A 17,956-nucleotide genomic window follows, 5' to 3' on the forward strand; every position below is an offset into this window, starting at 1 on the left:
TTACGATTGACAGAAAGCTCTTCCCGTCGATTATAAAAATTAACTATTTCTTTATCTCTATGACGATCAAAGTTTCGCCAACTTTGCTAAATATGTATTGCTACTTTTTTTAATATTAAATCTTGCTTCGACTCTTTTCGCAGAATATTTTCTGACAATTGCATATCATTCAAATTAATACTTCGAATATCCAAAGCATGTTTAGAATCTTGATTCTCTTCCGAAATTTCTTGGTGTTTATTAATCAAATCTCGAATTCTAGAATCTAGTGTTATGCAACATTTTTCTTTTTCAATATTGCTGACCAAATTGCGTACTTGTTTAATCATAACCTGACGAGGCATTTCTAAATTGAATGCTATAATCCATGGTAATCCGAAAAGAGGCACCCCAGTTGTATTCATTATTATTACTGGTAGAGTCCTTGTCTGTGATCCAATCCTAACATTGACTTGGGTCTCGCCCTTAACGTCTAACGGATGATCACCATATGCAGTCAATGGACAGGTTGGCCTAATTTTTGGTCGCCCAATACTTGTCCATATATCAATTCCTATCAATGACGCTTGTGCACCAGTGTCAAAATTAAATTTAACATCTAACCCATTTATCTCTGCAGTTAGTTTTGCTCGATTCTCTCGATTTTGTTGAATCTTCCAAATATTATGAATAGAATCACTTGATGACACTCTTATATAATTTAAATTCTTTGATTTACAGCAAACTGCAAAATGACCAATTTTTTTACATTTATTACATGCCGCATTTGTAACTGGACATCTCACTTCTCGGTTATGAATAAAACCACATTTATAACATTTAAGTTTATTATAATCTTTATCATTATTATATTTGTATTTATTATTCTCTTTATCAAATGTATTATTATACTTGACTAGCCTTTATCAAATGTAGTCGTCGTTTTAATTGGATGTTTATAATTATTATCATTTATCTTATTAACAACAGGCATATTTTTATTTGCCATTTCTTTATCTGCTCGCTCAGAAGCTAATGCCAGATCAAGAATAAATTGAAAAGTCAGTACATTATTATCTCTATCAAGACCGTCGAGATATAGAGCTCTAAGATCTCTTTCCAATCCCGGTATTTCCATGTCAACCATAAACTGATCACGTAAACGCTCGTCAATATCATTAAGATAATGACAACGCTTGCCAATTGTTTTAATTTTATCTGCAAATTCAGTTATGGTTTCAGTTTTTCTCCGTAATCTAACGAAATCAAATCTAGAAGCAAAAGCTGTTGACGTCGGTTTAAATAGTTTAAAACATATTGACTTAATTTCCTCAAAAGATAAAGTTTCGATCGAATCAGGATAACAAAAACGGTCCACCAACTCAATATTCTTATTGCCAAAAAATGTTAAAAATATATCTTTATATTGACATTCAGATGGGCTAGCATGTTTAGGATAAAAATGATTCATATTATATTAGGGACATTATGTAATAAAAATTGTGAAAAAATTAATAACATATTTATTGCTCTAGAGGTAATTTTGCAAAAATAATTTTTATAATATATTTAAAAAATCTATTAATAATTAAAAATATAATATTTTTTATTTATGAAAATTTTAGTGGGGGAACATTTATATATTTTTTCGCTATTCTGCTTTTCGCTGTATCGTACCTAATTCGAGGATCTATTCCTTTTAAAGTTCAGGTATAATCTTGTTCATGTAATAATTATGTTTGATATAAATTTTCGTTACTTTTTTAAAATGAAATTTTGTGGCTTTTGTTATAATTTCTCAATAATTTATTTACAAGAGGGTAGGAGCGCTGTAATTTGTGATTATCTATGTATATGAATATAACTAAAAATATTAAAGGCCAATGGATATGTTTTTACCTATCTTCTTAAACCTGCTTATATTTTATGCATTGGCTAGGTGGGGTAAAATATTTTTAAAGCAGTTAAATAGGTAAATCCAATCATAATCCTTAAATATTGGGTAAGTAAGCCAAACATAATTTTTAAACAAATGGGTGGTATTTTTAGACAGATTTTGTTGAATTTGGGAGTTAGAAACTAACCTATTGCAGATCATACATCTAATTTGCATATTTTCGTTTTTTTTTATCAGACAAATTAAAATATTTTTTGTTTATTTTATTCTCTTTTAAGAGTCAGTCTAGGCTGTGAAAATTTTTTATCAGGGTTTTGGCTTTAAGCCTGTAATTGTCCAGCCCAGCCTTAAAATATATTTTATAAGTTGTCAGCATGTCCCTTAATAATTCTTTTGAGAAAAATAGCATTAAATTTTTTTTTTAAACCTTTCCCTGATTCTAACCCATAAATATATTTAATATAGTCTGATCCAGGCTAAAAATCTCTTTTTCCTTGGCTCGTTATGTCACCAATCCTTTTGTTTTATTTTTTTTGATATGTACTCTCAACCTGAAACCAGGCTGGAAATGATCACAAAAACAATATATTATAAAAGTCAAGGCTGGGGAAAAGGGGGGGGGGAGTGGGTGTAATTTAAGAAAATAGAAATCTAGGCTAGGTTCTATAAAATTAATTAGTTGAAAAATAATATAATGGAATATTTAACAATCATTTACTGATAATTTCAATTTCTCCTTCAAATAATTTGATAATTTGTAAAATTATGAAATAATAATATTTAAAAAATTCTGAATTAGACCATGAAATGATCATAAATAAAAATCTAGTTATATATTGAGCTTTTAAATGATAATTCTTTTTAAAATATGGGCCAAGCCTAAAATTTTCTCTGCAGATCTTTGGTGTAAATAAATGTTATAACAAATTAATATAAATGATTATATAGTTTAAAATATTACAAATACAAGATAAATCTTGTGATAGGCAAAAAAAAAGAAGTTTTTAACAATAATATTTGGTGTGATTATTTAAAATTAAAGATATAATGTTATAAATTTTATTATACTTAAATCATCAATACTTGATCACACCTCGACAAAGGTAAGAGCACTATATAATGAAAAACAAAACAGCATTGGGAATCTTGCTTATATCTTCCTAGAAAATTTTTAAACTAAATTTGAAATTGATATTAATAGATGCTAGAGAAGTAATACATCTATTTAAATTAAGAATTTAAATTTCCAAAAATAGACACAAAGATGACATTTTCGAGATTCCCAATTTTTCACAGCTTTCTACCCAATTCCTCGTCAAATATTGTAGATAAAAACTCTTCTCTGTTTTCAAACTTCATGGGATTTTGCATCTTCAACCTACTCACTTGGAGACTAAACAGGTTTACATGCCTTTACACCTTACTGAATTGAATTAACAAAGAAAAAATTTATATAAAATTGTCCTAAAAAAAATACAAAATAATACAAATTGCCTTTTTTATTTTCTTAAAAATAAATAAATTACATCAATACTCAACAATAAATTTTCTTCTGGATTCATTTTTTTAAAAAAATTATTTTATAGAACAAAATTTAAAATTTTTACAATCAAGGATTTACAATATTTTAATTCCTTATATAATTTTAATGTATTTAATTTATTAGAGATCCAAAATATCAAAAAATTTCATTTCACAAACTTATGAAACTTTATCGAAAACCCATTTTTAGTATGAAATAAAATTTTGCACATAGCCTTAATAAATAATATAAATTATGTTTATTTTAATAGACTGGAAGTTCAATTGAAAACTTTCTCTTGCTAAATGCATATAGCAGTTGCTATAGCTGTGATAATATGCTGCAGTTACTCTAAGACATCAAACTATGTCAATTCACATATCAGTAAAGATGATCAAATAATTAGAAATTTAGTATTAACTATTATATCACCATTATCATACAACACTCATCTGAATAATATATCAATTTCATCCTCTTCAAATAAATACTATGATACATTACAACAAAGTATATCTTCAGCATGCTATAAAACACTGTTAAGCTATGGGAGTTTACTAGAATCAAAGGAACCCGATGGATTTTCACTTAGGATTTTAAAGGATATGATTGATTTTTCCGGAAAGTTTCCATCTATTTCCATAACATCAGGCAACATAATCTCCTTAGGATCTTTTGATGATTGCATATCTCTTCACCCCAAATATCTGACTTACTCTTTAACATTTATAGATGCTAGCATATTCAATCCTGCCTTAACTAACGCCTTCGAGGCTTACAAAAATAAATTACCTTTATTGTTATGGATGCCTGGTGCCACCTACCAGGTTGGATGGTGCTTGCCAGCCAGTTGCGATCAATTTGACGTGAAAGCTATAGCAGAAATTGCCGTTTTGCAAGTAATATACAGTGATTCATTCAAATTATTTACGCCATATTATTTAGGAAACGTGTCAGATATGGGCAAAATTTTGAAAACCGTATCGGTCTATAAAATTATTACTCACACCCAAGATTTGACCTTGCAGCTTGTTCCCGAAAATGTGAACCGCGCCGCTGGCTATTCCTCGTGGCTTAAAGGTAAACATCAAAAATACGTAAAGAGAAGGTCACGGGATTTGATATTTGGGGTCGCGTTTTTCTCTATTTTTGGCGCCATTTTGTTGTTTATTTACTTGAAGGAGAGAAGAGATTTTGTTACGAATCTACATTCCAAGCCTCGTTCCGCCTCGCGAGGAAATAATTTTTTTCGCGCCCTTCCAACTCTCTCGCAATGCTTTTCCCCTCGTCAAAACTTACTCAAAATATTGCGTGGCGGGCCTTCTTATATTAATAGTAATAATGTTTCAAACTCGCCTGATTCTGCCTCTTCCAATAGTACGCACCCGAGCCAACCCCTCGGCAACGGTTATAACTATGAATCTGCCCGTGGCATCGTCAAAACTTCCCAAAATGTCATCAAGTCACCTCTGACTTTTCTGACAGGCGTGAGGGCCCTCAGTACGTTGCACGTGATGTATGGCCATACCTATGTCTTTTCTCTATTCTTCGTCTCCAACTTCGAACACGTTATGAAAGGTATGAAGGGTCGCTTTTACCATCACAGTTTCGGCCATTTGAATAGTAGCCTTATCACTCCCACGGATGCGGGAAAAAATATTCTCCCGCGTGATCATGACGACAATGATCCCATCCTAAATTTAAACCGTTTCGATTCATTTTTCGTATTCATGTACTGCGCGTTTTTCGCCGTCGACTCCTTTTTTTTATTTTCTGGCCTTTTGAGCTCGGCGTTCACCCCGATACTATCCCAATTATCGAAACACGCAAATCAAATCACCCTTAATAACCTGATTCGATCTTATCCGGCCCCTTTGATATACCGTTATATCCGACTTACGCCGGTTTACGCCGCGGTTTTGGTTTTCGAAATATTCGTGTCCCCTTACATCGGTAACGGCCCCTATTGGGCCTCCGAAGGCGTTGATCCGGATTGCCGGTCCCTCTGGTGGACCAACTTAGCCTACGTTAATAATTATTTCACTACCGGTCACCGCACCGCATCCGGGAAATTGGACGGGAAGGTTAGAATGTGCATGCCTTGGGCCTGGTATCTCGCCTGCGATTTTCAGTTTCACCTCGTGAGCCCCCTCATAATTTTCGCGCTAATCAAATTCTCCGCTCCGGCTAGTTCCCAAAAAAGGGGAAAAGGACTCAAGCTTAATTTAAAACGGTTGGGAATAATTTCGGCTTGCTTTATAGGACTCCTCGTGGCGCTCTCCTTCTGTATCAGCTACTATAACCGTTACAAGTTTAGTATTTTTTTTTTCGTCACCTTAGATACTATCCTCCTCCCTTAATGAAGAATTCATCTTTTAATTAAACCTCAGTGATAAAGTTACCACGAACCTTCAAAGTATTATTAAACAAAGAAAGTAGGGGGCAGGCAGATTAGTTCTATCTCCCTGTAAATATCCCTCGTTTTCTTTACAATCGTATATAATATAAGATATATAAATTAATTTGATAAAATCAATAGAGGATTCCTTCTAATTTTTATATATAAATCATCCAACTAAATTTTCCCCAAATATATCTAATTTTAAAAATAGATATTTTCGTTTATTCAAATGATTTACGAGAATTTTTTTTTTAAAAAAAAATTTAAAATATTTGTTATTTATTTAACCTAAATAAAGTGGGGTTTGGTAAACAAGAAAATGATTTTAATGGCTCGTCTTATTTTTCTGTTTGGAACAGTCTATTGAGTTTTAGAACTGACGGCCCTAACAGATTTCTGTTAGAAATAAGACTAATCAGGAATTTTAGTTGGGAGGTTGATGGTTAAACGTTGGCTTTTTCCCAGCTCAATCTACGTATACCTGCCCGGAGAAAATCCGCGAACGTTTTAATTTGTGTTTTTTAGTTTCTCTCAAATTTGAGTTCGCTAAAATCGTTAATAAAAAACCTCCGCGGCCAAAGTGATAGTTTAGCCGGCTATAACTGGGTTTAAATCATAGTAATTACCCAACCTTAGTCAGGGCAAGGTCTTATTGATTGATCGCTTTACAAGATATTTTATCTACGTAATCTGCCTATTCTTACGATTTAACTTTCTTCTTTCAGGGGTTATGCGCTCATCCACAATTTTTTAAAATGTATGTATTTTTTTTTGGCATTTTAGATTACGGAATACGGAATTTTTAAATATTTTAATTCGTGATACTTAAAGCCACTACAAGGATTTTAGTATAAAATAATTAAAACATGAGTGTTTTTATTTAAAAATAAAATATCACGTTTTTTTTAAAAAAAAACTTAACAAATTTAAGTTATTTTATTATTTTTTTTCTATTTGGAAGAATTTATTGTAAAGATTTAATATTAATACTAATCATTTTTTAAAAAGTCTATAAAAATATGAATTTTTTTTTCTTCTTTCAGAAAAGTCAGGTGATTGATGACCAATCAAATCACGAGGAGACTTTTAAACTAGTTTCATCATGAAGAGCCTTTTATATAAGTTTTCCCTTCGATTTCTTTGTATGATATTATTTTGCAAATGACATTGCCGAGTTAGTTGGACATAAGTCGAAAATTTATTCTCCGCCATTTTTTTCGATGATGTCTATATTAAGGCAGGAAGATAAATAGGAGAAGATTAGTTATCAGTTAAAGATAAGTCATCTGGACGGTTCTAAGCCTCCCAGACCCCTCCATTAGATAAGGGATTCTAGAGACTACCTTAATTTTTTGGTATCCATATTCTGCTTTTTTTTGTAGAGATAAAGAGCCTAGGTTTTTTTCTATTTTGTCTAGTGGAAAGATCGAATATCTTATTTTTTTATCGATATAAGCATCTTAAATTTGTTTAAATTGGCTCGGGAAGGCCCCTCGGCAGGTTGATTAATGTTATTGTCTCCCGGACCGATCATAATCAACCGATTGACCTACCCTTTTTTAACCGACGGACGGAAAGTTTTAAAGGCTCGTGACGCTAATTCCAGCTCGGACAAGATTCGATACTACTTTTCCTCTCTCCTGGAATGTAGGGGAAAAACAATTTAATATATTCGCATCGTATTAGTGTTAGGCCACCCTTGGGAACTTTAAAACAAATGTGAGAAGAGAAGCCATCCGAGAAATATTTATTTTACCTCTCATTTAAAACGGTCAAAAAAAAGAAAGAGGCAACGCTAAAACATATCTGCGAAAAACGCTGTTGAACCGCTGTAAATAGAAACGTAAAAAAATCTATGCTCGGGTGAGTTCTATTCTAAATGATAAGAAGTAAGAAGTTCGATAGATTATCTCAAGATCAATATATAAAGATAATCTAAATCCTAAACAGATTCAGGTTAAGAACCCCCCTTCCCCCCCCCCTTCAACATCTTTCTGACATGCCCCATCCATTATATATATCGGAGACCTTGTTCAGAGGTACCATTTGCACAATCCGTTTGTAAAATAAATTTTCGGCCCGACCCAGGTATTTTTTCTTAAAAACAAATATTTGGGGCTGTGGTATATTGTATAAAAAATTCGAATATGCCCCGGTCCGTGTATCCGGGTTTAGGGCCGGGCCTGCAGGCCTCTGATTTACATATATATATATTAAGAATTATTACGTATTTTTTTTTTGAAAAAAAAAATCTATTTTTTCAGAGTATTGGTATTTATCGATAACACCAATACGATGAAGTTTTTCGCTGAATTCTACATCCGCCCCTACATTCGAATTCCGCCCTTTTTCTTGGGCCTCTTACTTGGGTGTTACCTAAAATTACGGGCGTCCGCGGATAATAAAGATGACCAATGTTCTACCAGCCATGATATCGTCGACAAAACTAGCGATAACGCGCCAAACGTAAATCCCCTCGCCTCAAAATCCCGTTCCGTATTCCGACCTTATATAATCGTCGCCTTCCTGACCCTGGTAGCCGCCGTATCCGCCAAATTGTACGGACTTTTCCCGAATTTCGACCGCTACTACAAATCCTCCATCTTCCGGCCCGGGCGATGGGATGCATTCCGATCATCGCCGCAATTTCCGGAAGTAATGGAGGCGTTATTTTTATCGCTCTCCCGATTCTTGTGGCCACTTTTATTGATACTATTTTTGGCCTTCATGATTCTTGACTGGCCCGATGACCCCCCTTTCAAATGTGTCGCCGGAACGATGCGTCTAGTCAAGCGCGGTTTGAACTCATTCCTCAGCCACGAGGCCTGGATCCCCGTGAGCAACCTCAGCTATTCGGCCTACCTCATCCATCCCGTGATTATGCTGATACATCTCAGGACCCTGAGATACCCACTTTACTTTTCCCACACCAATTTTTTCGTTCATTTCGTGTTTTACTCCGTGGCCACTTTCGCCACCTCACTGTTTTTTTCGCTGGCCTTTGAGTTACCCTTCATTAACCTGGCTAAGATAGTTTTTCAACGACTGAATTGATACGCTACTTCTTTATTTTTGAAAAATGCAAATAATCCTTTTACTTCCGGTCATCGTTTACTCCACCCTTAAGTCAAAATTTTTAATCAAACCTTTTTGTTTCAACTCAATTATGGACGTCATAAAATTCATGATGTAATATATTACAATGCATTTTTTTAAAAAATTTTTATGCATTAAATAATCATTGATTTTCCTAAATTTGTTATTAATTTTAATTTATTTTTGCTCAATCAATTTACTTATTTTATTTTTTTTTAAAAAAAAAAGAAAAGATTATATGTTAATACTTGTTCAGAAATCTGCAGAAAGTTCTTAGACCCACACCCCCCCCCCCCCGAATTTTTTAAAATTTCGCTATATAAATTAGAGATCTGCGAAAGTAGGCTCGACCCGGCAAAACAAAACCGGGTTCGGGCTTGGTCGGGCCTTGGAAAATTTTTTAAAAAAAATATATCTATTTAAATTTATCAATTTTTATGAATTTTTTTATGTAAAAATATAAAAAATATTCGATTTTATTTATACAAACTAGACGCCATATGACACATATCTTAAAAAAAAATTAATTTCTATAATTCGGATAAATTTGGGCCGGGCCGGCAAGACTTTTTAAAAACCGGGCTGGGTCGGGCCGGGTTTGAAAAATTAGGCCCGATGCAGATCACTAATATTAGTATGGCAAATGAATGTAAAATAATTTATTATACAATTTTTAAAAAATAAAATTCTTGCGCATGCCTGCTGCTATTTTTGTAAATAAAATATTTTATCCCTTGGGCTTGTATTTAATTTTTCAAACCTCGCCATTTTTTTTTTTTTAAATTAGTGGTTTTTGATTTTTATATTTTATAAAATGAGTATATTTATTATTTATATAAAAAAAAAATTAAAGATATATTAAACATTATTATATCCTAATCACTGACATGACAACCCAATATATTTAAGGAAAATGAAAAAATTTTTTAATTTATAGAAAAAAATTATATTTATAAATGCGCTATTAAGGTTATAATATATATATTTTTTTTACCTTGTAGTGTTTGTATATTTTTAAATGTAAATCATGAATGTAAAATTATTCCATGTTATATTATTACATAAATTTATATTATTTATTAATTATATTATATATTTGCAAAAATAATAAAATTTTCTTTCTAAATTGTATCTTATTAAATTGATATGATAATGACCATTTCTTCACTTTAAAATAGTTCATATAATATTTATTGTCTAATGTTTTTATTTCTTTTTTGAGTTTAACCATCGCCAATTGATTAATTTTAATAGCGGTGATCACCATAAGAATAATCCTTGTATTGTGATTGGACCATTATTAGGAGCTCCCTTGTTTATGGATTTTAATAGCTGGGAACTGTTAAAAATGAGTGATTACCCCATTTGAATAATCCTTGTTTTGTGATTGGACCATTTTAGGCCCTCCCAAATTTTGTTTATTGATTTTAATAGATGGGAACTGTGTTATAAATGGGTGATTACCATTAGGATAATCCTGTATTGTGATTGGACCATTTTAGGCCCTCCCAAATTTTGTTTATTGATTTTAATAGATGGGAACTGTGTTATAAATGGGTGATTACCATTAGGATAATCCTGTATTGTGATTGGACCATTGTAAGGGCTCCCAAATTTTGCTTATTGATCTTAATTTCCTTTCAAACGGTAGGTAAATTTAATTTTTGCCCCTAGGGTTCAGAAATCTTACCATGGGGGGCTTACTTATTTATTAATCTCTGCTATATCAATTTTACTATTAATAAGTATTAACCGCGTAAAAAAATAAATAAATGATTAATCATATTTCTGGAAGTGAGCTAAAAACTATTCGTAAAAATCATCTTAATAATTATAAAATATCATCTAATATTATAAAAATAAATTTAAAATATCATTTAACATTATAAAAATATTTAAAATATCATTTAATATTATAAAATAAATTTAAAATATATTATTTTTTAATGTGGGATATGTGGAATATAGATTCATTTTAAAAAAATAATAATATAAAATTATCACAACTTCCAAGGCTAACGTCAATCAATTTTTTTTATATGCATCAACAACGACACCGATTAAACTTATATATTGTTTTATTTATTTTTTTAAAATAAACCACATCATATTAATTAGTAGAATGACTAGATACAACAATTAGCGTTGTCAGGAAGAGGGATGCAGAGTTCAAGTTGCATTAGAATCTCTAGACCGGCAATTTTTTAGGATAGCTTTAGTTAAGGAACTGTAAAATGACTAGGTAACAAGTAGCGTCGTTAGAGGTAGGGGCGTATAGGGACTCGAGATCCGCTGAAACCTTTAGGTAGTAAAGTACCCTCTGATACTATTTTTTTGCAAATTTTAGGTTATAATTACTTTTTTTTAAAAAAAATGCCAATTAATAAACGTTCAATATACATTGGTTGTACCTTCCGTTTTCTATATTTCTCGCGGTTCTTTAGGATTCAGGTTCTAACTTGTTTAAGATACATAAAAATAATTTTCTTATTAGGGGTTTTATTATAAACCCTGCATGATGCAATAGAAAGAAAGAAAGTATGCTTAGAAAATAAAAGGATTTATTCTTATTCTTAATGTAATTTAAATAATAAAACCGTGTTTTTGTCCGGCAATGTGTCATTTTTTCAACTTTAAATCATTTTTTGAGCGCGTTTTTAAAAATTTAAAAATCTCATTTTATCAGAAATACATTCCGTCATGTTTGGAATAACTTATCTTATGAATTATAGACAATTTTTGCTATTATCCCTTTGAGCCATATATAATTAATTATAAAAAATTTATGGATAATCTTTACATTTTTCTCAAATTGATTGGCAAAGTTAATTGAGATTTTATTTTTATTGATTTGTGCATATAATTATAAATCAATATTATTATTTATAAGGTTAAGAAAAAAAAATATACGATAATATTGTTTATGAAAAACATTCCGATGTGGTGTGTTGTAGTTATAATTTGAAAGATTATTTTATAATAAGCATTATTTAAATATTTATAAATGATATAGATATATATATAAAGTTTATTTTATCCTTGTTTACTTGTCCCAAATACAGATTTTGAAATCAAAAAAAAAATAAAATTTTTATGTACAATAATTAATGCAAACCGTTCGAATTTTATTAAATTTACGGCAAAATAAATAATTCATTTAAAAATAATCGTATATTGTTATATTATTATTTATTTTTTTTTCGAAGTGGTTTTAAATTTCGTTTAAGAGCAGGTCCATCTCCGAATCCCTCTCCTTCACAGCTGTTTATTTTGTATCGTATCTTTCAACTTTTTCCGTTCTGTTAAACGATGCAATGTTACGGAGCGAGCAAATGGGCAGGCGGGGCGATGCGGAAATGAAGAGTTAAATATAATATTTAAAAAAAAATGAAATAAATAATAAAATGAGTACAGATGTTCAAAAAAAAACCCGTCTTCCATTTCAGTTTAAACGGATCAGTACTAGGTTTGACCCTTAATTTTAGCCTAGCTCTAGTCAGCGATAGTTTACTAATTATAAAGGAAATAATGCAGATAAATGAACCTTCATTATAACTGGATAATATCAACTGATAAACTAACAAGAAGATGGTGTTAAGCCATGTAAACCAGGGAAATGGGAGATGTAGAAAAAAGTATAAATTCCTGAAGTTAAGATATTTTTTACCTGAACTGATTTGATCATCGATTTGACATCCATGTCAAGTATATCATTTTCGGATTCTACATTCAGACCGAAACCACATTCTACTTCCCCTTTGTCATTCGAGGCTTTACAGATGTACAGCCCTAAAAAATATATATTAAATTTTATAAGATTTGATAAGAGTGTAGAATGATTAAATAGGCATTTGTAATTTAAATATATTAATGAGTGTTATTATGCCATCCTTGTGAACCACTGGGCAAGGGAATGGTGTGTTAACTAGATTATTGAGTAGGTCAGAGCCTGATCCACTATAAGTCAAGGCCGTAAGAACTAGAACTGTAGGGATTTAACTTCCAACCCGAAAATTGGTTACTGCATATGACATTAAATATAATATATATATATATATATATACCTATATCAGAAGGACTGGAGTTCAATATTTCTAAGAAGTATTCATTGCCAGATTTATCTAGAACATATCGGTCGCTGTTCAATTCAACGCCATCTTTAGACCAAACAACTAGAATTATATATAAAAAATAAATGGAATTAATACGTTTTAAAAAATTTTTATTCATTACCATTAGCTTCTTGATTAAGTTCCGTGCTGAATAAGGCGGGTTGATTTTCTTCGACTGTATAGGTTTGAGGGAATGTGATAAATAGAGGCCCTGAAACGTCTTCGTCTAAAGCTATAGAGGGGTAAGAGCAAATATTTATTAAGATGTATTTTATTAAATGGCAGACCTTTGACGAAGAGTGACATGAAGCTAGCCGTTTCACCGAGCGGGTTGAAGGCTTCGCAACTCATGATCCCAGAATCCTGGGGGAATACCTCGCTGATTATCATGCGATAAACATCGTTCTCTTGCTGGAATTTGAAGTAAACTCCTTCCCTGAGTTCCTTGTCATCTTTCAACCAAGACACTTCTGGTTTGGGATTGCCTGAGATGGGAAAATAAAATTAAATCATTAAACGTTCCTTTTAACGATTCGGATCGGGTCCTAAAATAAATCAAACCTGGATCGAAACCGGTAGGTAAAATTAATCAAAAAAAAAGGGCATATAAGAAAAACGATAGGTTACCGACAACACGGCATTCAATGGTCACTTTTTGGCCATCCTGGACGTATTTGCTTTGTAAATGCATCGTGAATTTTGGGCGAGATTCAAGCATCATCGAGACGGACGGCTCTTCGGTGAAAGTTCTCTCGTCATTGGTATAACCTTAAAAAAAGGAGAAATTCAATGGCAAAATATGATACAATATTTCATCACGCCGAAATATTTTGATACCAAAAAGGAGAAAATAAACAATTTTTTATAAGATTTTTTTTAAAGGTGCGCCAATACTTTCAACTTTGAGATAGGAGGAAGTTTCGGTAGTTCCGGAGGAATTTGTGGCGGAACATACGTACGTGCCTTCATCTTCCGGGAATATTTCTACGATTCCCAGCGTGCAGACACCTTGTTTGCATTGTATATCTATGATGTCGGAATCGCGTAATTCCTAATAAAAGTTACATAAAGGATTTTTTTGACTATATGGGTTAACTTGAAAGAAAGAAAAGTATTAGCGATGCGAGAATAAATTAATTAGCTACGTTTCGATAAATTTTTCCAATTTTTTTCACTTTGTTGTCCTTTTTCCACGTGATGGTAGGAGGGGGGTATCCGGTGACTTGGCAAGTGAATAAAACGGTTTCACCGTCCGTCACGACTAGATCCCTTAAAGGTTCGATAAATTCTGGCGTTGTGTTAGTAGGAGACGCTTTTGATGATTTTTTCTCGGCGCGTTCGACGGCATGTTCGGTCGTTTTTCGGGATTTTGGTTTGTCTTCTATATATTTTTTTTAAAAAAAAATAAATAAGTGTTTACAAGTTTTATTAAAGAAGTACATTTAAATATATTCTAAAGTTTTGGCGGGGGAATGGCAACGTCTTTTAGCGGCTAATGGAGGTCTAAAGGGTTCCCAGAGGTCTGGATCTAGAATAGGATCACCGTCTCCTCGACGGGTGGGGGTTAAAAAACCACCTAAAGGGAGTTGTGTCAGGAAGAGCATCCGATCGTAAAAACCTTGCTACAAAATTTCCTATGATTAAATCAGAGGGAAAACTGGCCAACCTGGAAATCGCCATTAAACGGAAAGAAGAAGAAGATAATATACATGTAATATTCTCTTCAATTTCATTTTTTTACCCTTTGAGAGGCGACATCCGTCACTCACGAAAATTCGATATATATAATAATTTACATTTTCTTTATAAAAAATATATAATTTTATTTAGCAAAATATTTACTCCAACATATACTAACTAAAATATTAGGATCTTAAGTCAAAAGTCGAGATCGTATACTTAAATAGGATAAATACGCTTCGAGTTCAGATGGAAATTTTGAACACAGTAAGTATCTATTTTGTTTTTGGTTTTTATAAATTATAATACCTTCACGGATTGAAATTCTTGGTCTTTCCTTGATAGGGGAGGGTAATTTAAGGTCGTCGGAACCTCTCCTTTCGCTGTATTTGCTATAAGATCTTCTCATGCTGGGGGTCTCTGATCCGAAAGAGGTGTAACTACCTTGCCTTTCTTTCACCACCGAAATCCTTGGTTCTTTCAAGAACTTGGCCCATCTTCGCTCTACAATGGAATATTTGAACAATGAAAATAAGGTATATACATATATATATATTTTTTTTAAAAATTATTTTATTTTATCTTATCTTTAAACTTTAAAAAAATCGTTCGTTATTACAGATGAACTACAAAGAAGGAAGGATGGAAGGAAGGAAGGAAGGAAATGGTTTTATATACCTTCAACTATAACACTGCATAGGGTTTCAGCTTCGCCCAATTCGTTATTAGCAGTGCAGGTATATTTACCAGCATCTTGGAGCGTAGCTCCCGAAACTTCTAATGAGCATACTCCGTAAAGCTGTTTTATATTGGTGTGCCAGGAATCCTCTAAAACCCTGCCGTTTAATCTCCATTCAACCTATTATTTTTAAATCAAAAAATGAAAAATAATCTTCTTGGGATGATAAAGGTTTAAAAAAATATAAAAATATGGAAGTAAAAGGTGGTTAATTTTTACGTGAGGAATAGGATTTCCGATTAGACTGCACAGAAGTTTGAAATCTTGAGTTTCCTGGACGATACGCGGTCTGAGACCGAAACTGAATCTAGGGGGTATTTGTTCTTCTTTGAAGGAAGGAACCTGGAATTCCGATTGACGTTTCTTGTGATATTCATCGGCGATAAAGGAGGCGTCTACGAATTTGCTAGAAGTCCTCTCGGGTGTTTCTTAGGGGGTACGGAAAAAAAAAATATTACAAAATTTATGTCATGTGACATTTTTAATTAATATTTACTGCACATTCCAATAAATTTTACCGCTCTTCACATACTGAAAACATTATGTTTTACCAAGTCATTATAAAAAAAAATCGTATAATAAATATAAGGCGTAAAAATTATAATAATAAAATTATTTAATGTCACAAGGAAAATAATATCTATTTTTTTTTAAAAAAAAGCCCTAAGATTTTATAAGAAAAAGCTATATTTAAATAAAATAATGAACATATTGTTTGAAATAGATGCTTAATTATTAGGAGAAATTAGATACTAATTTAAAAAGAAATTGGGTACTAATTTAAAAAGAAATAGTAGATTTTAAAAAAAAAGGATGTTTTACTAATTCCATTTCATAAGGAATAATGCCTGTGTAAATTGGATTATTAATCCGGCCGTCAATCTAAATAGAAAATGCCACTCAAAGATTATTTTTTGGGATTACTTTCTACGTTCAAAAATATTGTGTGTTCGATTTTGCCATAGGTGTTAGAAGCTTTGACCGTGTATTCTCCGTGATCACCTGATTTGCATTTCTTTATCGCCAGGGAATACTCATCTCCGTGAGACTTTTTAGTGTATTTAGCGCCCTGTCTCAGCTCCATGCCTTCCCTATTCCTAATTAATAAATTTTTAATTTTCATTTCTCGTTCTTCCATTTTTCTCCCTTTTCTTTCTTCCATTCTCTCTTTTTCTTTCTTCCATTCTATTTTTTTTCTTTATCAAGATTTAATTTACAAATAAGTTTACCATGTGACGATCGGAGGGTAAGGAGAAAATATGGTGCAATCGAATAACGCTTTTTGTCGTTCTTTAACCGTCGCGTTTTTAGGTTTGACTATGAAACGCGGAGCGGCTTCTCTTCTATCTATTTTTTTTTATATTTTTCATTTTAGATTTTTTTTTTCAATATACTATATATATATATATTCCAAAATTCAACTAGTATACAAGATAACTTCATACCAACCCCAATAAAATAAAGTCTTATAAAAAAAATATTCAAAAAAGCCGGGCCAGAAAGCCCGTATCATGTTAGCGGACCGGCCGGGCTTTGATGATCTCTAGTTTATATACGTTACCGAATTCGCTGTCGTATATGTGATATTCTTCCGGTCTCAATTTGCACAAGGAGCTAAAGTTGGAGATTATTCCGATCGATGGATTCGGGTTTGGCCAAATTTCCTAAAGCAAAAATAAATTATTTACGCCATTTTTTTTGATTTAGGAAAATGAAATATCATTTTTGTTTACGTATTTTTTGCGGATTTTATCGTGTATTCCGTTGTATCTGGAATTGGGTATTCTTTCTTTGCCTTCTATCACATTCTTGAGCCAAGGATGATCCAATGCTTCGAATATTGTCATTCTTTTACTGTCATATAAAATGAAGTTGAAATATACATTTATATTTTAATTTCTTCCTTCCCTTCCCTTCCCTTCCCTTCCCTTCCCTTCCCTTCCCTTCCCTTCCCTTCCCTTCCCTTCCCTTCCCTTCCCTTCCCTTCCCTTCCCTTCCCTTCCCTTCCCTTCCCTTCCCTTCCCTTCCCTTCCTTCCCTTCCCTTCCCTTCCCTTCCCTTCCCTTCCCTTCCCTTCCCTTCCCTTCCCTTCCCTTCCCTTCCCTTCCCTTCCCTTCCCTTCCCTTTCCTTTCCTTTCCTTTCCTTTCCTTTCCTTTCCTTTCCTTTCCTTTCCTTTCCTTTCCTTTCCTTTCCTTTCCTTTCCTTTCCTTTCCTTTCCTTTCCTTTCCTTTCCTTTCCTTTCCTTTCCTTTCCTTTCCTTTCCTTTCCTTTCCTTCCCTTCCCTTCCTTTAAATTTAAAAGTAAACAAACGTGGGATCCTTGATCAACAGTCGGCGAATAAAATCCTTGCCATCTTCGGATATATCCGAAAAAGCGTCGCGATCGAATTCTAATTGACATTTTTTGATATTTTTGAGCGTTTCGACATCATTTTCTCCGCCGAACGGCGATAACCCGCTCAATCTTGTTTTTAAATAAATGAAGAATCAATCATCAATCCTAATATCTTCGCTCAACCTTAAAACTCCAC

At 32.5% G+C, this 17,956-nt stretch overlaps 2 protein-coding genes across 4 annotated transcripts in view; one reads left to right on the forward strand and one right to left on the reverse strand.

Moving 5' to 3' along the window:
- The first annotated feature begins 1,643 nt into the window (after positions 1-1,643).
- On the forward strand, positions 1,644-9,477 carry LOC135926472 (nose resistant to fluoxetine protein 6-like). Of its 3 annotated transcripts, none has more exons than XM_065462363.1 (3): positions 1,644-1,689; positions 3,670-5,709; positions 8,064-9,477. In XM_065462363.1, exons 2-3 carry the CDS (start codon positions 3,704-3,706, stop codon positions 8,851-8,853), a joined length of 2,796 nt encoding a protein of 931 aa, XP_065318435.1. In that variant the 5' UTR covers positions 1,644-1,689; positions 3,670-3,703; the 3' UTR covers positions 8,854-9,477. The 3 variants fall into 3 exon arrangements, with proteins under 3 accessions (XP_065318435.1, XP_065318436.1, XP_065318437.1); XM_065462364.1 differs by lacking the exon at positions 1,644-1,689 and adding an exon at positions 3,148-3,277; XM_065462365.1 differs by lacking the exon at positions 1,644-1,689 and having other exon boundaries at positions 4,171-4,297; positions 4,344-5,709.
- Positions 9,478-12,038: 2,561 nt separating this feature from the next.
- Positions 12,039-17,956, reverse strand: part of LOC135927108 (twitchin-like) — an 81,852-nt gene continuing 75,934 nt past the window's right edge. The window contains 16 exon segments of the mRNA XM_065463046.1: positions 12,039-12,194; positions 12,563-12,684; positions 12,960-13,067; positions 13,129-13,239; positions 13,295-13,492; positions 13,635-13,775; positions 13,902-14,058; positions 14,183-14,388; positions 14,997-15,191; positions 15,366-15,546; positions 15,646-15,854; positions 16,351-16,523; positions 16,656-16,773; positions 16,988-17,090; positions 17,160-17,280; positions 17,737-17,889. Coding sequence (XP_065319118.1) covers positions 12,180-12,194; positions 12,563-12,684; positions 12,960-13,067; positions 13,129-13,239; positions 13,295-13,492; positions 13,635-13,775; positions 13,902-14,058; positions 14,183-14,388; positions 14,997-15,191; positions 15,366-15,546; positions 15,646-15,854; positions 16,351-16,523; positions 16,656-16,773; positions 16,988-17,090; positions 17,160-17,280; positions 17,737-17,889 — 2,311 coding nt within the window. The 3' untranslated portion in view covers positions 12,039-12,179.

Source organism: Gordionus sp. m RMFG-2023, chromosome 3, assembly GCF_954871325.1.
Source record: "Gordionus sp. m RMFG-2023 chromosome 3, tfGorSpeb1-WG-v2, whole genome shotgun sequence".
Classification (NCBI taxonomy): domain Eukaryota; kingdom Metazoa; phylum Nematomorpha; class Gordioida; order Chordodea; family Parachordodidae; genus Gordionus; species Gordionus sp. m RMFG-2023.

Bases quoted from the DNA above. Each gene is read 5' to 3' on its own strand.
- LOC135926472 (XM_065462363.1), top strand. From the start codon at position 3,704: ATGCATATAGCAGTTGCTATAGCTGTGATAATATGCTGCAGTTACTCT. The intron at 5,710-8,063 runs GTTTAGTATTTT...CTATTTTTTCAG, and splicing joins AGCTACTATAACCGTTACAA to AGTATTGGTATTTATCGATA.